The sequence below is a fragment of the Gymnogyps californianus genome, chromosome Z (genome assembly GCF_018139145.2).
Source record: "Gymnogyps californianus isolate 813 chromosome Z, ASM1813914v2, whole genome shotgun sequence".
In the NCBI taxonomy this organism is placed as follows: domain Eukaryota; kingdom Metazoa; phylum Chordata; class Aves; order Accipitriformes; family Cathartidae; genus Gymnogyps; species Gymnogyps californianus.
In genome coordinates this window covers 63882992-63907603 of record NC_059500.1, presented here as the reverse complement: position 1 = coordinate 63907603, position 24612 = coordinate 63882992, and the positions used below count along the sequence as shown (strand labels likewise).

At 40.6% G+C, this 24612-nt stretch overlaps 1 protein-coding gene across 2 annotated transcripts in view; it reads left to right on the top strand.

Moving 5' to 3' along the window:
- Positions 1-1310: 1310 nt before the first annotated feature.
- Positions 1311-24612, top strand: part of RAB3C (RAB3C, member RAS oncogene family) — a 142272-nt gene continuing 118970 nt past the window's right edge. The window contains exons 1-2 of one of the 2 annotated variants that reach the window (XM_050913353.1): positions 1311-1334; positions 11074-11301. In XM_050913353.1, coding sequence (XP_050769310.1) covers positions 1311-1334; positions 11074-11301 — 252 coding nt within the window. Of the gene's footprint in view, positions 1374-11073; positions 11302-24612 lie in introns of both variants that reach the window. The other variant, XM_050913352.1, reaches the window with a different exon arrangement.

The window sequence follows — 24612 nt, the reverse complement described above, 5'->3', positions numbered from 1 at the left end:
GGTGCTTTTTTGGTGTTTTACTGTCATTCCCTCATGATGACCTTGATGCCGCCATCAAAAATGAGTGCCACCACTCAGAAGCAATGACGCCACGTCCACGTGCGGCTGCCGCTGTCGTACAGCAGCACGGCCTGGCACCTGCCTGCTGCTGTTCGTCAAAGGCCAGAGAAAATCCAAGTGAGCAAAGAAAAAGCTGGGACAATGGGATATGATCAAGAGGAGAAGCCATGGCGCAGGTAGGGACTGTTACTATACAACAGTAAGGGCACTAACCAGCAGTCGCCATGCCTAAGAGCACTCGGCCTTGCTCAGCCCCAGGGCCGGCTGTGGGGAACGAGGAGGGAGGCAGCAGAGGGACCGAGGCCTGGCAAGCACTGCGGGCAGCCCGTGACCGCAGGAGCACCGCCGCCGCAAACCCTGCTCCGGGGCGCCCACGGGCCGCTGCGCGGCCCGCACCGGCGCTGCGGAGCGCGCCCGGCTCCGAGGCCCGGGCCGCAGAGGGGCGGGGCCGGAGGTGCGGGCGCCCCCTGGCGGCGGGGCGGAGCAGGACCAGCCCGTCTCCGATGCACGGATAGATAGAGGGCCGTGAAACGGGGGCGCAGCGCGGACGCTTCCCGGCCCACCCCGCAGGAACCGCGGCGCAGCGCCACGGCAAGGGAGGGGTGCCTGTCCGCCCCACTCCGCCGAAAGACTCCCCGCAGCCCATGCGAAAGCCGCTGCCTGCCATGCGCGCCGCCGCTCTCGCTCCCCCGGCGCGGCGCGGCTCCCCCGTGCTGCCGGCACTCGGGGTGGGCCGCTGGGGCCGCGGAAAGCAGCGCATCTACGGACCCCGCGGGGCCCGGCTCCGCTAGCTCCGTCCCTGCTTTTGCCTCAGGGCGGGCAAACCACGCTCGCGCCCCCCGGCCAGGGCGCCCCGTGCTGCCTAGCATTTCCCCGGCCCCACCGCCCCCCGCGGCCCCGACACGAGTTTGCAAAGCGCCGCGCTCGCCCCGCCGCCGCGCTCGCTGCGCCGCCGCCGCCCGCACCGTTCTCCGCGGCGGTGGGCCGCCGGGCGCAGAGCATCCCGGGAGCTGTAGTCCTTCCTCCCCGCCCTGGCGGCGGCGGGCGCGGGGGAGCGGGGCAGGGGGACTACAGCTCCCGGGGGTGCGCGGGAGGGAGGAGCGGTGCCGGGGGGCGGAGCGGGGACAGCTCCGGTGCTGATCGCGACGCGGGTTTGTCAGCAGAAGCCCGGGCGGGCGGCGGTGGCGGCTGTTGGCGTGCGCGAGCGAGCGGCGAGCGGCAGCGAGGCGAGCGGCGGGCCGCGCCCGGCGATGAGGCACGAAGCGCCCATGCAGGTCGGTCCCCGGGCCGGAGTCGAGCGAGCGGCGAGCGGCGCGGCGGGAGCAGTGCGACCGAGAGCCGGGCGCCCGCGGGACGGGGCAGGAGCCTCTCCGCCCTGCAGCGGCATGGCGGGGCCGGCGGGCTGGGCTCTCCCGCTGGTGGCCGGGGAGCGTGAGGAGGAAGGGGGTGAGGACGCCCTTTGTGTGAGGGGCCCCGGGGTGTGTGTGAGGGGGCCCGCGATGTGTGTGTGAGGGCTCGGGGGGTGTGTGAGGGCCCAGGGGGTGTGTGAGGCAGCTGGAGGTGTGTGAAGGGCCCGGGGGGTGTGTGAGGGCCCAGGGGGTGTGTGAGGCAGCTGGAGGTGTGTGAAGGGCCCGGGGTGTGTGTGAGGGAGCTGGAGGTGTGTGAAGGGCCCGGGGGGTGTGTGATGGGGCCCAGGGGGGGTCGTGTCCATGTGAGAGGAGTCCCTGGCGGGCGGTCTCGGCGGGCGGGGGGCGACCGCAGCCCGTCACGGGGCAGGGGTGTGGTGGGGCCCCCTCGTCCCCTGTGCAGCGCGGCTCCCCGGGCCGAGGGGGGCAGTCAGAGCCGGAGGCTGGATGGCACGGCCCTGCGGTGGCCGCCACCCTGCCGCTGTGGCCACGGGTGGGTTTTGGGTCGCATTCGGGCAAACCAAACGGTCTTTTACGGATACTGCCCTTTGAGCGTTGGTTGCAACTCCCCTGGGAGTGAATGGGTGTAAGTTGTTGGGTGATGAGATGTAACGAGGTCCTACCTGCATGTGCAGGAAGTTGGCATGATATCTCCATCTGTTTATTCAAGGAGCAGTTATCTGTCTGCACCAGGGAGAGATGGCTCATGGCTAGAACTGGGGGCAGCAAAAAGGTGTCCCCTTTTCAGCAGTTTTTATGTATGGAAAAATATAATGCCCCTTAGCACTGGAGAAAGAGATGCTATACAGATACAAGTTACATTATGCAGAGTTTTTAGCAGCTTCTAGGTTGTTGGTTCAAAACAGTTTACGCAGGTGATCTGTACTTCCATTATTAATTAGGACTTATTTTATAATCTCATGCAAGAGCTCTGGGGGCCCCAGACTATACATTCGAACACATGACTGTTTTTTAATGCAAGAGCTGTCATGTTAACAGTGTGTTGGTAACAATCAATCCCGCTGATTTTATACAATGCAAAGAACAGTTTTGTATTCTGCTGTGATTTAAGTTATGAACTACAGCTCTGTTTTAGCTAATATTTTTCATGCTGGATATCCACTCTGGCAGTAATAGAATTTCAGCCTGAAGGGAAGATCTGCATCCTCTTCAATATGCATGCTCAAAAAGAAGTCTGAAATCTTAAGTTATATTGATATGGAGTTGGGTTTGCTTGACTCTGGACAGACTGATAAACTCATAAATCTTTTGCAGAGCAACTGCTCAAATGTCACATGCTGAAACCTTTCAACCAAAGAGGTGCATTAGAAGTAAGCTGTTCTTCAGCAAGAATGTCTTTCAGTTTTCTGATTGGAGAACAGCAGTAATTAGGATGCTGTTTAAAATGCCTGGTTCTGCATGCTCCATGCATATGTTGGAAATGTTTCTGTGGTATTTGCCATTTATTTACACATGCTTATTGAGATACTGAAGTCATGTCTAGTATGTATTGGCTTTGGAGAGCATTTCATTAAAAGCAAATTTCGCTAGTAAAGGATGTCAACTACAGATTGGTCACTATTGCATTTGACATTTTTGACAGATGTTGAGTTCACCAACGTTGTTAAATAGTTGTGGAAACAAAATAGTGGTACAACATTAAAATAAAATCTAAAGAAAGGGAAGTCCAGATATAAAAAAAAAATGTACTTGACACATATCAGAGAACAGCTTCCTGGTTTTTTTATATGATTGTCAGTACAAACACAATTATTGTTAAACATAATTGAACAGAAGTCAGCAGAAATCACAGCCTTAGTATAAAAAGAGGCAGCAGAGAGCTATAAAAAACCCTACAAATTCCACTTTTTCAAGGCTGGTGAGATGGTCAAACAGCGTCTATTTTTAAGCATATCTCATCCAAAATCATTATCACAAGCATCTGTATTTTTCCAAGATGTGAAAATGCAGTCTGGCAGATGACGTTCGATTTTCACTTGTTTCTGCATATTTTTTTTCTTTCTTCTACTTATACTATTCCCAGCATACTCAAATATTATTCTTATTAAAGATTCCAGTGAAACAATATTCTATTGTGGATTCTTAAGAGTCCTTTCATTTTCCAACGTTAGGCTAGTATTGTTGGTCCTTGTTCAAATGTGGTTTAGACCGGCTGAACTAATTGCTTCGTTTATCTCTTTCAGCTATCTGATTTCCTGTTATGTGAAACAAATGTAGTTGCTCCTTTGCACACAACAAATTTATGGAACAGTCTGTTACAGGGCTACCATCCGAATTGTAGAGCAACAGAAAGAGTGATTGAGTGTATCTCTTTTGATCATGACAAAAACAACTCAGAGGAGGGTGTAAGCTTTTTTTTGCCATTTCCATCAAGCAATAATTAAAAAGAAAACTAAAAAGTTAAAATATTTTAGCAGGATGAGAAAAAGGGCCTGTGCAGTGGTACTGTCTTTCTATATTTATGAATTCTTTGTTTCAATCTCAAGCTCACGCCATTTCTCTGTAGACAAGAAGGGCCAACAATTACCAGAAAGGCAGCCCAAACAGTCCTTCCAGAGAAGGAGTTACCTAGTGTAAAATTTTGCTATTGTCATCTGCTGGATATAGTTGGATCTGGGTCAGAGTTTGTGACTACTTTTCATTTTACTAGCCATGTTTTCAAAGAACAGATATAAGTCTTAGTAGTGCTTATGGCCATGGAGAGGGCTTTGGTTTAGAAGTCAAAAGCAATGAACTCTCTTTTCTGTGAAACATAGAAGTCTGTATGGTTTCTGCATGTTCTTTTAAGAATTGGTCTGAATTAGTTGAAAAGTCTGTGTATCACTCAGTAGTTCCCCTTAAGGCTTTCATGGTACTTTCAAAAGTGAAGATTCAATGGGAAATTCACAGTGATTCATACACTGATTCACTTGCTTCAAGTTTCATTCCTTATCTGATTGTAGCATGCAAATTTTCCACATACCTGAGCTTTGCCAAAATAAAAAAGCGGGAATGTAGTTTGGATAACCTGTTCTTAGTGTTTATCACAGCATACAGACATTAATGGTGGCAGTTTGTAGAAAATGCTAGATCTCTAGAGACCCTCTCTTTCACTTGCCAGGGCATCAGATCATTTCAAAGGTGACTGAGGCCATAGACGTGAGGGAAAACTAGGAAGTGGGAAATAATCTGTAAATAACTTGCTTTGCCAAGGAAATAAATGAGAACATTTTCTTCTTAGCTTTTTGTATCCTGTTGTCACTGGCAACGGTTTGACCAGACAAAATAGGTTTATAACAGACACATCCAAACACAATGTAGAAGGACAATAGCAAGCAAAAAGGCTGCTTCCAGATATTTAAGAGGTTATTATAAAACTATGATGAAAAAAGCCAAATCAAAGCTATTAGACACAGGATTTAGCATGGCAATTCACCTCCTATCACTCAGCAAAATTATTAGATACGTCACTCTTGGTTCAAATTAGAAGCACTGGAGTAGAAGAGCCTGCCAAGCCACTGAGCCCACAGAGCAAGTTATACACCTTTTTGTTGACTGATCAGTAGTCCCCTTACTGTCACTACCCCTTTTTGGAAGTGTACTGTGGAATCTCATTCCCTTGCTGGTTAGATACTTTCTAATCTCCAGCTCAGAGGCACTCAGGGCTAGTTTATACTCACTTCTTAATGTGCAGTGTCTGCTCCAGTATACATCAGTTTAAATAGTTATCATTCCCTAAAGTTCACTCCACATTACTATCTAGAGAAACAAGCTCATGTTTTGCTTACTCTTTTTTTTTTTAGATTTCTCTCATAAGATTAGCTCTTCATTCTTCTGGTCTTCCTAATAATGTTTTTCTGTACTTTCCAGTTTGAACTCAGCTTTCATAAACACGCTTGACCAGAATTGTTACTAATGGCATCTCACCAGTGCCTTAGACAGTGGCATTAGTATTTCACTTTGTCTCTTGGCCTGATGCAGCTGCTCTGGCAATTGAGAAGCTGCACAGTCTTTGCTAGTCTCATGACACTGAGTGCTGCATAGGAAAAATGGCAGAGGGCTGTAGCCATCTTGTCTTCATTCTCTTTCCTACCCCCCTGTAAATCCAAATTTATTTCTACTGGAGTACCTGGCCTGACACAGCTTGTATTTTTTCTTTTCGGAGCTGCACTATTTTGGTGACTTATTAACATGCTGTGTTAGACTAACCCACTTAGGACTTTATCTCTGGTTTTGCCGCTATTTGGAGAAGGGGATTTTGCTGTACTACCTAGAGTGGGAACTGGAAATATGTTTCTTAAGCTACCTTTTTCATGGAGAAGGTAAACTTAGGTTTAAGAAAGACAAATGAGTGATAATGCCCTAGCTCACTACAAGTAGATTCATCAGAATCCATGTGCTAGAGCCTTGCCAGAACCGTTCTTTACTGCACCTTGCATTCTGCTGTCCTGGGTAGCTGCCGGCACTGTGGTCACATTCATGCTACTTCTGCTGATATGAAGCAAGTACAGCTTCTTTAAAATGTTTTAGACTTTCACCTCTCTGTATCTTCCCAATATTCCCCAACTTTGCATTTCTAACTACACCTTTCAGACTGCATTATAATATGCTTACACATATTCATGAATCTAACCTAATACCTTGAAGTAGATAAGCTTCTCCTGATGTTGCCAAGCACATTGGCTCATGAGCTGTGCTCTGCAGATGGCTATCAATCCATAAACTCCAAATAAGTGGCTGGTGCATTGTCCACTGAACTCTGTTAAGTCTTATTAATTGGTCAGTTAAAAATTAGATTATAAGGATTTGTAAGAATTGGCTGTGGTCTGCATCTGTGGTTACTGATGTATTCATTGAGAGCACACCAAAAGTAAGAGAGGTGAAGCAGCTTGCCCAACACAGAGAAAAAAGGAAAACAAAAGTCATAGGATACCTCTGAAAGAGTTAGGAATAAAATCCGATCTCTAGATTAGTGGTCTGGTATTTCACCTAGAAAATCACTGATTTCTTCGTGACTGGATTATATTGTCATAGAGTTCTTATATATAAGGATCTTGGTAACATTTTGACTACTCTCATGATGGCATTTGATCTGCACATTAAAGACACTCACTTGCGGTGCATCCAACATACAGTCCGGTGAGTTACAAACATTGAATTTTCCTGTTGTATTCCATTGTTTCAATATCCATTGATTATGTTTGACTAATTATATTTTACAAAAAGGAAAAAGATCACCTCACAAAGAGCTGCGTGTGCAGGGAACTCTGTCTTTTTGCTAAAATAATGACTAAAGTCAGTTTCTTATTAGAAAGCAATGGAAATGTATATATTTCTGCGCTGTATATAGAAGAGGAGTGTTGCTCTTTGAAACAACTGTAAATTAATCAGTGTCTATCTGTCCTTACTATAGATAGAAACAAGGCATTTTCCCTGGGCTTACTATCAATCTTTTCCTTTAAAACATGCCTGTTATTATAGTTTTTAAAAGAAAACAATGTATTTGTGAAAGGCGCAAAGGAATGAACCTCAGTATTTTCAATCCCAGCTTTTCTTGCCTTTTGCATCATATTTTCCAGGGACAATTCATCCTGCATTAGGCATCCAGACTGGGGTGCATATATAAGTGCAAACTGAAGTGATGTGCAGGCCAGGGAGGTCATGGCATGCTGCTCTGCTTAAGTGAGAAAGCTGTTAAAATTAATTCGGTTGAAGAATGAGGTCCTCTAAGGCCATAAAGAGTAACACAGCCAAGTGTTTTGCTATTATCATGAAGGTGGCAGGTAAACACATACTTTTTCAGACATTGGTTCTCAACCCTGCCCTGTTTTAACCTTTTGGGATCAAGGAAACAGCTGAACATGAGACTTGAAAAGTACCTGGGTCTGATATAGAAAGCTCTGCTTAATGATTAAACTTGCCTATACCTATAAATAATCCATATTTAAGGAGTTTAAAGATGTGCTGAAAGCAGGGAGGCATACAAAGCCATCCTGTTTTGTCCTTGGACTATATTCAAGCTGGGGACATACCTTCTCCCAGTTTTGATAAGGAGCAGGCATGTGAGACCTCCTGACTATAGGTGTTCTGATCATTGTCTTGAGCTTAGATTTCCCAGCGGACTCTCAAGTCTGTCCTGAGTCCTCTAGGAGATGGCCTGAGACTGCCTTTGGTGCTAACATCCTGATGGGTGTAGGGATCTGAATAGGGACTCATTCTACAAAAAAAGCAAGTATGCAATATGCTAACGAAAATAGCCTTGTGCATTCTGTCTTCAATTTTACTAAATAAGGACAAAATTTTACTGAAGAGAAAACTCAGTGTGTTTTGCTGAAAGTGATGCTTGTTTAATATATCCATTTAATCATTTGAGAAGAGAACTTTGTCAAAATAAAGGTAAGAGTTTTGCTTTCTTGGAAACAGAATATCATAACATTTGCGAGGTTGGCATGTTTATTTGGTTCTCATCCATGTATGTAGTACTTAATTACAGGTCTGAACATGGCATTCCTGGTTATTATTTCCAGCATCATTTCCAAAGAAGGAACATAACATCAGCACTAGCTTCTTCACATTTCTTTGCCAAATGCCTCTATAGTAGGGACAAGTCCTGTGAGGAGTGAACTGACATATTAATACATTGGGAAGTGGGCTACAGTGCATCCCATACTTACTTGAAGTCAGCAGCTTGCATTTAAGAAAGAGAAGCACTGCAGGCATATTCACAAAGTTCAAGAGGACCAAGCATCTAGGTTTCCCTTACAGTCAGCAGAAAAATAGAGACTCCTCTAGACGATCATTTAAAGCGGGAGCCTGATGTAGGTGATGTGAATTGTAGTCTGAAGAATCTGTCTCTGTGCTTACTACAGAACGAGTGAGTTTGGGAACTAATGGCAAAGTCTTAGCACCCGTACTGAGTCTGATGTTTCTTCAGACTAGTGCAGGCACTAGTACTTTTCTAAAACTCATTTGGGTTTTGGGCACAAGAAAGGATCACTATTGGTAGTCTAGGCAGACTGGCTCTCTAGGCTAAAGTTAGTCTCTCCAAACAGTTTGAATTATTATCAATACCTCACTTATCATCTCATGATTCCCCAGATGGGAGGTGGAGAAATTAGTCCTTTCCCATGCCTTTCCTATGCTTTCTGCATCCTGTAATAGGCAGACATACTCCTACCCCTGAAATAAAAGCTGGCTGCAATTCTGTATTCAGCTTGCCCATAATTCTGCCTATAGTACTGCAAGTAATGAATCCGTAAGTTCAAGGCACAGTGAAGGTGGTGTTTTTTATTTTTTTATTATTTTTTAAGAACTTCTAAGGAAACTATTGCCTGAGTAATGCACATAAGCACATTAATTTAGAGGGGCACTGAAATTTCTTTGTGGGGAAAGTCTGTGTTTAAAACCGTTGACAGGAAACACATTCTTACTCAGGAAGGCTACATAATGTACAAGATTTAGCAAGACTATTATTAGAATCCAAGTCTCCTGATTCCTCTGCTCACTGAATCATACTGTTTCTAAAGTGTTAGGCATTAAAGTATGTGGGGATGAATTGTAAGGCGCATAGGACTGAGAGCAGAAAATGAAATGAAAGCTAAAACACCCTTTTTTAAACCTTAAGCGAGTTGAAGAAGCTACATGGAAGGCTTTCTAGGAAATAAAATCAATAAAGAAAATTATTCTTCTTCTTTCTAGAAGTGATAACTACTGGTTTCAGCTGCTGCATTACAGAGAGGAACCAGAAGGGCAGCGGAACAGGCTGCTGGGGGAAGTGTACACGTTACACACTGGCATCCCCAGACACTGCACAGTCTTTTGTCTGCTGGACTATATTGACCTGTTGTTGCAAACTGTATGCAACATCAGCATACTCTTTACTGCTTTATAGCCAGTTGTGATTAGACTGGTATAAACAGGATTTTATTTTCTTTTTCTCATGTTCTAAGGAAAATAGCCCCAAATAGTTTTACAATAAGGGAGAGTAGTGAAGGTGGACAGGATTTGTTTCTATCTTTTGCTATAGAAATCAGAAGGATGAAAGATTAGTGATGTGTATGCTCGATAATATTTAGATTTTTGTTCTAAAACTTCTTTGTTGCATGCCTGTGAAAGAAGTGAATAAATATTAAGGCCAATGCAAACACTCAGGATGCAAGCACGTAGGTAGCCAAGACTACATTTAATCAAGAACTTTAGTCACTACCAAATAAAAGGGTAATTCTGAAATCAAACACTCCCTACTACGTTATTTATGAAATATAAATCTTACACTTAATTTTCTCTCAAAAGCTTGCTACTTCTATTGTCTCCTTCAGGACTTTTTGTCCCCACTTCTATATGCCTCTTCAGTAGCCCAAAGAAGCTGGCATACTGTTATTTGTACTATGAGACAGCAGAATTAACTCAGAAAATTTATGCAATAATTGAAATTCTGCTGAGAAGGTGGGTTAGTGTACAGCCCTCACCCTCGTTCCAGCTGTCCTCTCTGATTGCCCAAATGCACTCTGAGATGTCTAACTTAGAAAGCTTTGATGTGAGCTGCTTTTCCATAAACCTTTATGTTAGGATATGGTGTCTGTCTTTCTGTCTGAAATCAGTGTGCAAAATTGTTGCCCTTAGGATTGCCAAACTCCAAGAATTTAAAATCCTGCCAGGTTCCCAAAATACTTGAGATTTTTTTCTTAAAAAGTATATGAGGTGAAACTCTACCTAGTTCTAAGTAAGTTCTGTATTTTTGCTATCTGTTTTTTGAGCGTGCCAGGTAGAATTTTGGTCAGGTTTTCAAGTTAATCTCTGCAACTCTCCTGAAAGCCAGAAGTGTACTTTTTATAAATGGAACTCATGATCTTTGAAGTCCCTAGAGCAAAATAAGCTTGCTATTTAGCAGTATTCAGTAATCTGTTCTTATTCAGGAGTTTTATATGGATTAGAAACTGTATTTTAAGGACTCAAATTTGAAAACATTGGCAACTGCCACTTATGATGATGTTTCATTAACATTGCAAATTCCAAGACTATAGAATAGACTAGAAATAGAAAATATCAAGACCTTATTTCAGAGGTATATACCCAACTCACTGTTTAATGGTATGATAACTGAAAGCTAGTAAAGACAAAATGCTTTGAATAAGGTTATAGGCATTACAAAAGACAGCAGCATATTTACAGTAAAATAAATGTTTCAAGAATTTTATCAGATGTAAAACATATTAAGCTTTTGCTTGGAAATATACCTCCTATGTCATAATGCAGCATTGATCTCTTATTTCCTTCTTGTACAAGTGAAGTATCTTTGTCTATATTTTCACTGTCTGTTTCATTCGTCACATTTTCTGAATGTAGATCTTTTAAATGATATACTCAAGAACTGTCTTGGATTTTTAGAACTATTATTTTTTTGGTACCAGTCACCAGTGATGTTTACATCCTCTTTTGCAACCAGAACTATTACCATGGATACAAGAATCATAAAAAAGAATTAAACCTCTGTGAACTTCTTAAGTTCATTCATCTCTGGTTTCAAAAACACCAATAAAATCTAAATGTTTCCAGTTTTAAATGATACAAGAGACAATAAACTGTTTCTTTTTATTTTGAATTACAGATGGCATCTGCTCAAGATTCCAGATATGGCCAGAAAGATACATCTGACCAGAACTTTGATTACATGTTCAAACTGCTCATTATCGGCAACAGCAGTGTTGGGAAAACCTCCTTTTTGTTCCGATATGCTGATGATTCCTTTACGTCTGCATTTGTAAGCACAGTTGGGATTGATTTCAAAGTAAAAACGGTTTTCAAAAATGAAAAAAGAATTAAGCTACAGATTTGGGTAAGCCAAAAATAATGATTCTATGAACTAAGCAAGCTGTAGCAGTTTGATAGATAGCATTTAAGCTACTGTAGGTTTGCACTGAATGTCATAACCTTTATATATATATATATGGCACAGTAATGAAAAAGCAGTTAATTATTTCCTGCATCATTCTTCTGTCTTGAATAATAGAGTGTAGACAGTATTTTTAAGGTATTGAAGTACAGCAGAGTATATATGCTGAACTGAATTCCTTTAAGAAATAACACAGGTTGACACATATTGATATCTGTGCAGTGAGCTATAAACAACTGTGCGATATATAGGCTATTGAAAGTGATACACGTTATTAAAAAGTACCTTGAAATACCAGTTAGGATCTGGTTTCTTCCCACAAATATTATAAATTCATGTAGGAGCTATGATAGTGGATGCATAACAGAAGGCATAATTTTTTGCTCTGTTAGTTATGTTTGTCATCCTGATCACCTGAAACATCTTTCTTCTGCTGCTGAGGAAGAAAACATGCGGAAAGGGAGAATGTAACAGCTGTGTTGCCCAAGTGTGCAAAACCCCTTGTCCTTTGCCTACACCTTAGAGATGGTAGAAGGTTGCCAAATGTAGGAAAGTGTGATGCCAGGGAATAGGTATTCTTTTCTGCAAACTTTCCTCAGAAAGAAAGGATAGCCAAAACTTATTTATGCAGGAGCCACTGATGCTCACATCTCCTAATGCTTGGGTGACAGGGTGATACTTACTTAAAGGAGATGGGGGGATAGCAGAACATTTAACAATGTGGGACCTGGAGTTAAAGCTTCAGGTCTTTGCCATCTTCCTCAGGTGCTTAAGCAATGTTTCCTTTGTGAGATATTCCTAACAGCCTTGTTAACCAAGATTTTCTTTTTTTGTGCATGAATACAAGTCATTTAAAAATTTATTTAATGATGGGCAGCCATTAAATCTCAGGAAACCTCGGATCAAATATGACCAGTTAATCTAAAATGTTTTGAACAGCAGATAAATTGAATATCTTTTTAATATGGCACAAAGGTAAATTTCCCAGAGTTTCCTAGGCTACATCTCAGTCATGTCTTTTTAGGTAGGCTTCAGCCCTTGATATCTCAAATCATTTGTTGTTCTGTGCCCTCTAGGAACTGGAACACAGACTCTTTGCCTCTCAACTTCTCTACATTTTTAAGCTTAGATTCTTACTATTATCATGAGTATAACAGTGCTACATACTAGGTAACTGTATGTCATGTGCATGCTTTCACTGCAATAACGTGCTAGTTTCGTTGTAGTACTTCAATGTTGAAGATCACATGGTAATTCACATTGACTTTGCCTTATTATTTTTTCATAACGGAGCAATAAAATTGTGTTCACATTATAGTCTTTACACAGTTCTTCTTTTAATCACCAAGTATCCTCTACAATAGATTTTATTGTTCATGTCTCTCCTAGCAAAAGCAGCAACATCGGTTTACAATGTTGTATTAATGTGATTAGTTTGACACCAGTGTATTTCTCATAATGCCTCTCCACGGCAGACTGCAAATACGTGCTTGGCTCAAAACAGTCCATTAATCTAAATGTGTTCAGGGCTATCCATGGCATAGAGAGGATGTAGCAGCTGTATTCTTGCCAGCTGGAATAAACTTCCAGTTCTAGCAAAACGGACATTTTGTTGTTCTGTGCATGGCAGTAACATGCAGAGTCCAAACGGACTCTGACAGTCCTTGCCTGAAAAAACTTGCAATTGAAATGAGTGAAACAACCACAAGGGCCCCATGTCCCTTAGGGAAGAGGGAACAGAGGCTCAGAGCATGGAAGAGACCTTCCTAAAGTCACCTACCAGGAGGTAGTGTTAGAGACAGGACTTCAGATCTTACTTTCATGCTAAAGCTCTTTACCCTGGCCAGCACTGCAACTTGGTTTGGGTTTTTTCGCCCATTAAAATTTTAATGTCAGTTCTCAAAAGGCCTTGTCATTGCTAAATTAACTCAAATTGCAACAGCTCACTGTCGCTGTTTGCACTTTTTAGATGGAACATTCTGCGTTGGAGCATTGTGTTGCAGTTATGCTTGCTAGTAAATCAGTTGACTGTTGCACCTCTGGGACCTTAAATAAAATCGGTTAAGTATCTCAGAAAGCTATTCTAGTGCATGAAATCTGAAATAGAGCACTATTACCCCATCTCATAAGCTATATCAACAGCTGTATTGTTCTTAATATGTAGTACCTGTATATGTAACATCTGTCTATATTATATTATAGTTTATTACTTTTCTTTGATTATGCAAATGTTCTTCTAAAATGATAGTACTCCTGCAATATCCATTTCCATTGCAAACTGCATTTATGAAAGACAATTTATATTAGATAAAATATAAAATTGAATGAATCATAGTGAGTGTGATTTGATGTTAATTCTGAGTAGAAACATGCATAAGGTTATAACACTTCAAAATCACTGGCAAAGTATTTGGTGACATCATGTGGTAAATAATATTCAGCATATATGAAATAAAATATTCTGAAAAGTCTCACAGGCTTGAATAGTCAGAAGAAACTGGAAGTGCAACTTTAAAATATGTTCTGAATGACACTATCAGAAACGAATTACTTTGCCATGTACTGCAGTGAAGAAATACATGGAATGCCGCTGCTCTGCTGTCCTTGCCTGGCAGTAAGATGCAGAAATGTGTAAATAGTAATGCTGTTAAGTAACTAAAATTCCCTAGATAGAGACACAGTTAATGCAACATGTGTCCTGTTACAATTTTGTACATATTCTTCTTGGGTACATATTTAAACTTGTCCCTTTCAGCATGATACTTTGTGTTCAACTTGAAGCATACTGGAGCTTGAAACACTGATTTCCTCAGAATAAGATTCTCGTATGCTTACCCGTGAAGGGTGCAAGTTTGTTTGAAAGTCAGCATGGGCAGTCAAGGAAGCAGAGTCATTATTTCTTAATAAAATTCACTGTGTGATTGTCACAGATGAACTAGCAAGGGTTAACAGGTTGAAGCAGGTGCTGTCTTACATACTGGGATGCCTTGCAGGTCTTTTGTTTGTTTGAGGTTTTTTCTTGCTTTGAGGCAATGGTGTCTTATTCTTGGATTCAAAGGACCTGAATTGAATTGTATTCGTTCATTGTTCAAGTTGGGGAGGATGGGGCTCTCCCTTGTACTTACCATTATATCTTTTCCACATGGTCAGAAAGATCCTGCTGGGAGCACTGTAATGTTTGCTTTTTTCCCTTCTGAGCCAAACACCTTCTTTCCACAATATTTCTTATTGGAATTGAGAGAGGTTCAGAGTTCAAGTACTATATTCATTAGTGATAACACATTACCTTGTCATAGGACCACCAGCTGGCCCTGAAATTTTGTTTCACAGCAAGTTATAAATGTGACAACTCTGGTACGGACATCATGAAGACAGCATATTAACACGTTTTTTAGCTTTTAAAGGAGGGAAATCCATAAAAAAGGCATTTTACCTAAAAAGGTATTGATTTCTCAAAAGAAGCTATAAGAAACTTTGAAAAGGAATTGTGTCTGTATGCAGCACATACATGCATAGGATAAAAGTCCATCAGAGGGCCTTAGGGTGTTTTACAGTGTTAAATAATAAACAGCAACACATTTTTCCTCCATTTAGTTTGAGCTAGTAATATTAAAGGGATGGAACTGGAAGGCTATCAGATTCTTTCGGTTTCGAACTGCTAGATTTCAAATTATGTTGAACTAAAAAAAAATGGCTTGTCAGTACTAATTCTGACAAAAATACATGCTAAAGAAAATTATTAAAAGCTCAGAGAGGTGCAAATCAGACAATAAAATTAAGTTTAACCTTATAAATCTATCACTGTATTCACTGTATAAATCACTACATTCACTATATCCTGTAGCTGTGATGCCATAAAGGTTTGCATCACTGTTATAAACTCTGTCAATGGTTTAATAGAAATAACAGACTGCAAGAGCTTATGGAGAAAATATAGGCTAATTTGGACAGCAGAATTTGTTAGCTAATAATTGTCAAATGAATCATTAGAATAGGGGAAAAAAAGGAAAAATAAAGTGCAGATATTGATTCCTAGAAAACAGAATAAGATTTACAAAGACAGGTCAACATATTTTTTTAACTGACAGTGTATCCATACCACATCTTTAGCTCATGTTTAAAATTTACTTGATCAGAACTCTCAGTGATTTCTAACTGATTTCAGTACAAATTTTGTTTGAGAAATAAAGCATCAAGTTTTCCCTCTCTGATCTGTTTATTACACAAAAATGTTCTGACTGTGTTTATACAGCAATACTTGCATAATTTCTATCTGATTGCAGATAGATGAATCAGATGCAAACTTTGATGCAAATATCAAATAAGAACACTGCACTGCCTTTTGCTGCTTAGATGGCTTTTCCCTGGGACTAACCATGGACTTCATGGACTAGGTAAAATGTTCACACACAAATAAAAGATATCCTCCTAGAGAAGACAGTGTAAGAGCTGCTTGTGTCAGCATATCCTTCCTAGAACTGTGTGTGACAGTTTTATCTGATACTCAGAATGTTGCTGTCTTCACATCAACTGTTTTCTATAAATTGTCATAGGGTTTAGGGACTAAGTGAGGACTAAGCTTTATAAGCTGAATGAGGAAATCCAGTGTCATCATTCAATAATTAAAACTATAGTAGCTGTTAAAAAAAAATCAATAAATGTTAGGCACCTGATTTTTTCCTCTACAAGCTCCCTAACAGTGCTTTAGTAGTAAATAGGTGTTCAGTTAAAATGAGAATAATTTTGTGTTTGTGTGTGTGTTAGAGAGGTCTGTGGGAGTACCAGTATGAATGAAAATTGCCTTGATATTGGAGACTTTAAGGGGTATCCTACAGTAACTTGCAAGTGTGGAGGCAGTGCAATATTGCAGAAATATCCTGTAACAGTGACTAAGGCTATAGCACCAGTGCAAGAATCACTAAATAAACTGGTTCAGAAGAAAGGTAGTGAAATCTGAAGCAATAAAAGGGGAGTTAAGAGCAGTGTGTAGAGATAGTGGATAACGAATGTGGCAAATGTTTCATCACAGGAATTTCAGGGCCTGATTTTGTCACATCTGACTCATCTGAGTTTTTTTAATTGGTATGATAGCCACATCAAAGTTTATTTCGTGATTCCTTTCTCAGGTGCTGGTGACAATGTGTAGCTGCTGCTTTGAACACACAGCCTTTTTAGATGAGGATAGTAAATCTAATATTGAAAATGAAATTTCCTCATCTCAGCATGAAAATCAAACGTGTATCCAGTAATATATCAGGCAACAAGTGATTTGAAGACAGCAATATAAAAAAGACTGAAAACTGCAGGGATTTGTGATTTCTCTGGATCCATCTGTACTAGTAAATTAAACATACCAAGATTGTCCTTTGGCATTGAGTCCAGCTGGCATGGAATAGCTTTTGTCCATATGTTTAAACTCTTTTAGTCTCTGAAAGAGGATGCACACATCCAGATTTTGTATTGGGAAGGGTCTCTGTCCTGTGCTAAGTCCTGAACCTTGCCCAGGAACTGTTTGGCAGAGTGCTAGCAAGCCTGGGTCAAAACTGTGCCAGAAAACGTGCTGGCAGTTTCAAGGTATAGACAAATTCCATAGCCTTGAAATGCTCCCTGGCACAACTTAATTTGCTGTTATAGGCATGTCCTTAAAGGACAGCAGCTCCAGCCAGCCTTGGGTTAGGCTGACCTGTCCGTGGTGATAAGCAATGCAATGTGTTCACAAATGTTGTTCTGTCAGAAGGCTCTAAAGGAACCCTTCCTGGGAAAAGACGCTTAATGAGGAATTTAGTTGTGATGGCCAGAACACAAACTCTTTCTGGACTTTCCCTGTTAGCTGAAACAAGGTGAAATTCTGGGCAGCTTTTGTTTAGATTTAAGCTGCCCTCCAACAGGTGAATGTTATCCCAGTTGTGGCTGGATATTGTTAGCCTAAAATATTCCCTTTCTTCTCCTTTGCTTATTTCTACACAATACATATCTTCGAAGAGCCATGAATAATTACCTGAAAGTTTTGGGGTAGGATCCTATTTTCATACTGCTGTATTATTTCATGCAGTGCTTCTTAACATCTTCATTGAGAGCTCTTCCACTTATATGCAAGTCATATTTGGTATACTTTATTTCTCAGAAATACTGGCATTCGTTAGTCATTATTTTTCCATATTTTTTTTCCCCCTATTTCGTAGCACCTGGAGTTTTTAACAACAGATACTAATGATTTGCACAGCCAAGGGAAAGCCCATTGTAGTACAGACAGTACTATCGTGTTCTGATCTCAGTCAGAGAACTGCCAGGAGTTTTTAATCTTTGTATAGCTTGGGGATCTTAATTACTTCCAGAAGTTCTATGTTTTCTCTAATTCAGGGATTCTTAGTGCTCTTTTTACCTTGCCCTGTTTATTCTGTATTCTGTTTCTGGTACCTCTTCTTCTGTTTATATTAAGTTGCACCCATGGATCCAATTCAGCTCTGATTTCCATTGTTTTAGGTAAGTAGCCAAGAAAAAAATGGTTGAATGGTTGAATTGAAAAGTAATCTCTTTTAGCCAGTCAAGTGGGAACGAACAGGTGGGAAGGGGAGGTGGCTAATGTAGATATTTGTTGGGGAAAAGAAAACTGCTTACCTAAAAAGCAGACAAGACATCTTGCCTTTTCTCTAAACTTTAGTAGACGCTAGTAGTTTATATGATCTATATAATGTATACATAATGTAAATAGTTTATATAAGTTAAAGCTTAAAGGCATCAGAGCAGAAGGAAATATAAGCAGAGACTGAAAAGATAATATGTGTGCTGCTATTTGAAGTTTGACTACAATTGCTCATACGATGAGGCATGATGTGAGAGAAAGCACCAAAGAGTCTGAGTGAGATTGGGACCAAGAGTTTATGAGACAGGGCACCGTAAGTGGTGTAAAAACTCAGAAACAGTTACAGATACTACATGTGATGGCTTCTGTTATTTCCTTGCAAATCAAACTGCAAAAGTGCTAACAGACGTGATACTGCAGTCCTTTACCGGAAAACACACAACTAAACTCTCTAAAACTTTTTGCAAGAAATGTTACCCTGGGACCTATTCTGGGTGTAAAATATAGATGTATCCATTATAAATAATACACATCTTGTAAATCTACTTGATTTATTTCTTGTATAGAACTAGGCTTCAGTTTTCAGTGCCAGAGAAGATCTTGACAATGTAAAAGGCATACTCAGTTCAGATGAACTTCAGCGCAGAGCACGTGCTGTACGCTTTGTGAGACTGGCCATATTGGCCAGTGATGGCACTTTTAAAATTGATATGCTTTTATTTAAAAAGTAGCACTGGCTATTCAAATATTGATGTGACTTTATAGTTTTATTGCTATAAAAAGCACATGTCTTGAGGGTTTCAAACATTGGTTCTAAATCCAACTCAAAAAAAGGATGGTGCCTATCACTTCAGCACCCTGGCTAGAGAGCCCTGTGGCCTGATCCCGTGTGCTTGCTCTCACCCTCATATGCACCAAACCGGTTGCAAACTCCTGGCCTCAGATAGTTTGGAGACAAAACTTGAGGTAAATGTCAGTCCTGCAACTGCAACTAGCATTAAATTCCACTATTCTTCCCAATATTCCAATGGTTTTGTGAAAGCATTTGTAATATTAGGTCAAAGATTTTACTCTTTTACAAAGTTCTGTGCTTTACAAAACCCTCCATTGCCTACTTCAGCAATTTTACTGTATAGCTTTGCTTGCAGCATAGAAATCAGGTCCCTGTGACCAGTTAGCACTATATATATCATAGCTGGACTTCAAATATTCTCTGGCAAAGGCTCCTGTTATCAGTAAAATGATATATCTATATTCACAGGCAAAGATTAATGGGAAAGAGAAGGTGGCATTTAGCATAATTAAAATTCTAAGTAAGGCTTATCTCACTGTTTAAGTGGAAATTTCCATGGGAATTCTTTAAGAGAAACTGAGCTCATTTAAGACACTTTCTAGAACTATTTTCTATAGTGTGTCTTACGCAGTTTTCTTCATCGGACTCCTGGGAAATGCATCCTGCCGTCGTTTAGGCCGACAAATCATCATCCTGCCAGACCTAGAGTAATTGCAGCTCCCCCTAACCTGTTACCAGGCAGTCTGGTATAATATTTTTTCAGCTGTCTTTGCCTTCCACATCATGATCTGCGAGTCACCAGCTTTTCCCATGAAGGGAAGCATATACCAGTGGAAGAACTGTCATGGACCAGCACTTACATGTGTGCAAGCATAATATAGATGCTACATAGGCTCCTTAAAAATGGATGATGAGAAAGTGAAAGGGAAGAGAGAAAAGTCTTTCATTCATGTGTACCTGAATAGCAAGATCTTTGACTCTACTCGAAGTGAGGAATCAGGATGGGAAGGAAAAAGGGAATGGAAGGATCTTGCTGTGATAGGGGTCTGAAGCAAGAAAAATAACCTTGGGCTAATGTTAAAAAACAAATAAGCTATCTTAATTGTTCAGGCTCAATAAAATCCAGAGAAATCTGACAGTATGCTTGAGATGCAGTAAACTGTGAGATGCAACTTATACTTACTATGCTATCATTTTAAGAAGCAAGAATAATTCTATTTCTAAAATGAAATTGAGATTGACAGCATTCCTTAAAGTGAAATCAACTGTGCTGCCAGGTCCTGTGAACCATTTTAGCAGCACATTTAAGACATCTATACAGCTGCAGTGAATCTACAAAGAAAAAAAAAAAGCTCATACAGGCTCTTTGCTGCATTTTAATAAGATTTGTGTTGTAGATTAGAGCAAAATGTTGCACTCTTGCTGTGCAGTTGTTGCTTTGAAATCGGAGTACCAGAGCCTTGGACGGGAGCCATAATGTAAATACCATGAAAAGGGGAGTGTAGAAACAGTATTTAAAGCTCACTTTTGCCTTCTCCTGCTGCTCAATGCAAGCTGTTTCCCTGTGCTGTGTTAGAACAGCTTGAAGTCATTCTGAAATTATGCTGGGTTGAGAGAGGCACAAGTGACTGAGGGAGGATGGGGGTCACACAAAAGCAACTCATTTTTATTTAACGCTATCCAATTTGCATTATGTTCTGGAAGTAAGCTTAAGTGCGTTTTGTAAGAAGCCAGAGCCATAAGGGGCTCTGTGTCACATCAGGATAATGTTTGTAGTAGCTAACACATTATGAACAATGCACCCAGCTTTTACATGTGAAATGATGACATCAAGCAAAACAGCATCCCTGGAGGATGTAGCTCTGTATTTACATTTTCATTTCTTGGTCAGCTAAGAAAAATCAGTTAGGATATTGGTTGCTTTTTTTTTGAGTAGAGAAGCTGCTTTTTCCACTTTTCTTTCTTTTCAGTGTAGTTGCAGGCTAATCTTCCATCTTTTCTGAATAAATATATTGTTCTTCTGTAATCATCTAGGTATTTTCTGGTTTAGCTCAGATTGTTTTATTACTCACTGCTCATAAACAAATTCTTTCCACAGTTTTTACCTGATATGACTTTATTTATTCATTAATCGCAGTTTGAGAAATACAGAGAATTCTGCCTCAATGAATTCAGTCAACAGCTCAGATGGAAGTTGTCGATGGTGTAATTTAGCCAACTTGTTTACTCTAAAATTAGGATGGTACCTAGGTATAGAGACTTCTTACTTTCCTGCCTATCAGGTTATTATTTAGGTGTATTTATAAAAAGAAAAAGGGATTTAGGTCTGTCACAGGAAATCAGTTATTCTGTTCTGACAGTGAGAATGATACTTGGTGGACATTTTTGCCCCATATAGTTTGGGTACTATTGACTTTGGTTTATTTTATTTGGAAATAAAGCCAACCCTGCAGAGAGGAAAATGAAGTAACCTCTCAAAGGGTTTCTGGGTTTCCTTTCTAGATGGTTTGGTCTGTCACACTGGCTAGCAAGGCCTATATTTGTGTCCTGGTTTCAGCTGGGACAGAGCTAATTTTCTTCTTAGTAGCTGGTACAGTGCTGTGTTTTGGATTTAGTGTGAGAACAATGTTGATAACACTCTGATGTTTTAGTTGTTGCTAAGTAGCGCTTATCTTAAGCCAAGGACTTTTCAGTTTCCCATGCTGTGCCAGCAAGCAGGTGTGCAAAAAGCTGGGAGGGAGCATAGCCGGGGCAGCTGACCTGAACTAGCCAAAGGGATATTCTATACCATGGAACATCATGCCCAGTATATAAACAGGGGGGCATTGGCCAGGAGGCGCGGATCGCTGCTGGGGCATTGGTCAGCAGGTGGTGAGCAATTGCATTGTGTGTCACTTGTCTTTTCTTGGGTGTTATTTCTTTTTTTTTGTTCCTTTTCATTACAATTATTATTATTCTTAGTTAGTAGTGTATTTTTATTTTTACTTTAGTTATTAAACTGTTCTTATCTCAACCCATGAGTTTTACTTTTTTCCCTTTCCTCCTCCCCACCCCACTGGGAGGGGGGAGGGGGGAGTGGCTGTGTGGTGCTTGGTTGCTGGCTGGGGTTAAACCATGACAATTTGTTCAGCTTAATGAATCATTCTAGGATGAGCTGAGCTAAAAAAAGCCTGGAAGTGTAATATTTTATAATTCTATATTCACCTATAATTAGGACTCATATTTTCTGCAGTGTCCTGAAATCTCCTGGGACTGCTTATTTCTGACCTCTCCTCCAAAAGATATTCAAATTCTAGGCATCATACAAGACTTCTTAACAGCAGTAAGTGCAATTTAATTCAACTGTAATTTCTTTGGAGAAATCCGTTTGTGATTAGGGTTCCTAGATTTTAGTGGATATGATCACACATGCGATGGCTTCACCTATGCTGTGAACTAGAAATGCAAGAGTGAAGTGTGGAAGCATCCCAGTTGGCTGGATGTAAATGTAAGATTCTTTAACTGTATGAACAAAGGGAATCAAGGACATTTCCTGGAGAAGATGGAGTTTAGTAATGAAAAGAAGGGTGGGTAAGGAACTAATGACAAGCTATCTTGAAAGGAGAGGACATCAGACTTAGAATGCATTGTGGAAAGGTTTTAGGACTCAAATAGTTAGTAAACTTAATACGTAATAGGTATATGCTAATAAAACGTGTTAATGATGGGAAGTTGGGAAGTGTTACCAGTAGAGAAGAGGATCAGTATATCCTACAGAAAAAAAATAGTGACTTTCAGGTGTCAAGTAATAGAAACAGAATTTAATTTAACAGTACCAAATTGGGCACTTTGGGAACAACAAGAAGACATTCTTTTATAAACTAGAAGTTATTTAGTTAGCAACCACTGAAGAAAGACACAATATGGGTATACAAGAAAGAGAAAGGATTCCTACCAACCATCCAATGAAAAACAGTTAATATGGCTCTTGCATGTGCCTGGTGAAGTATTTCCAGAGGAAATGGGACTATTCTATTATCTACCGCACTGGAGATACTTCGTATGGAGAAAGGAACTCAAACTGAAGAGAGATGCAGAAAAACCCTATTGTAATGAGTAGTGGAACTAAAGGGAATAGAAGGAAACAAAAAGTGTGGCTTTTTTACTCTGGAAAACAAAGGCAAGACTAGTGCTTTGGTTTTTGATGGAGTAATCTTTTTTCAATAAATATACTTAATTTTGTCCGAAATGCACAATTCTCCGCTGAGAAACAGTTTGGACAGGAAGAATATATAGGCAGGCCTGTTATTTACATGACATCAATGTGCTGTTAGAAGAAACCTGTAACAAATTAACAGGATATGCACTAATGGTCTGTATAACAGACAGAGGCATTCATGAATTGCCTTAGAAAGCATGTGTGGAGTTGGGCTGACAAATGGCACATGAACTGTTCTGAAAGCTCTCAATTGCTCCCTCCCCAAACATACAGTGGAAATTAATGCTTGTATGATATTTTGAATATGGCAATGGCGTTACTTACGGTACCTCAAGGACTCAAGTATTTGTCTTGCTTCATGTCAATGAGCCACCATCCTTTTTCCTGTTCTTATTTAGGCTAAATTCCTTTTAGAGAGTCCATCCATGCAGGTGCTAAGAATGGTTTTTTCACAGCACTCTGCTTCAGGCAGTTTAATGAAATGAGGGGGTCAGAATAGTGTTATTAGCTGGCTGCATCCCATAAGAGAGAGCTGGTGGCAGGTAGGAAGAGTCATAACAGAAGCGTGACTCAAGAGCGATCAACAGGAAATTAATTTGGTCATTGGTTATCATGAGTCTGGTAGACAAACTCACTAGACAGCAGCTGAGTGTGAACATGTCTGTCTGCTGTGTTGCAGGGAGTACAGAATCTATCAAGGCAGAAAGGCATTAAAAAGATCATATAATGGCAAGGGGGGTTCTAGTTGCTTTGGCTGGGAAATGGAAAGGCTGAGAAAATCAGTATTGTGCTAATTAGAGGGAAGAGAGAAAAAAACCGATGTGATTGAAGCATATAGGAGGAGTCCTGTGAAAATGAATGTCAGACCTGAAGCAAGACAGTAATTAACAGCCTGAAGGATAAAAAGACCTTACAGAAAAGTCAGATAGTCCAGGAGAAATGCCTCTATGCTGAAGATAATGAATGCCATTATGATTGTACAGGAACAGGAGTCTTAAAAGCTAAATGGAAGAAAAAATGATAGAAGATGACATTTGTATATAACACCCTTAATTGGACATCAGCTCTGGGGATTAAACCCATATGTATTTAGAGCTAAAATCATGAGCACTTCTTGCTTTATTTGAAAGGCTAAGACTGCCTACAGAAATGTCCTGTCGTAAACCAGCCATTATAAGGGCTGGTCTGCATGAGAGGAATGAGCCTGTGATTTTAAAGGGATAGAAAGAAGAAAACCTGGAATCTCTTCATACATTCTGTCAGTCCCATACATGTAGATAAGCAATGGAAGTCCTTGCTAAAGGACATTGCACATGCTAAAAGTTTACGTGAGTTCAGAGAAGTCTGGATAAATTTGTGTAAGAGATACTCACTGAGAGTATTTATAGACATAGAAACTGCTTCTAGCTCAGGAAATCACAGAGCTGCATGTGGTTGGAGGCTAGGGAGATGTTAAAAAGAACTATCATATATGTCCACCTTGCTGTTACAATTTTCCCTAAGCATTTAATCATCCACACTGTTACAGAGGATAGCGACTAGATGTACTTTTGATCTGTCCCAGCAAAACTGGTCGTACATAAATGTTTATTTACCTGTGAAACAGATCAGTTCTTTGCCTTCTTCCAGGAAAAGCTTCCCTGCTTTTTATGAAGCTATATTTCCTAGCTAGAAAAGTGC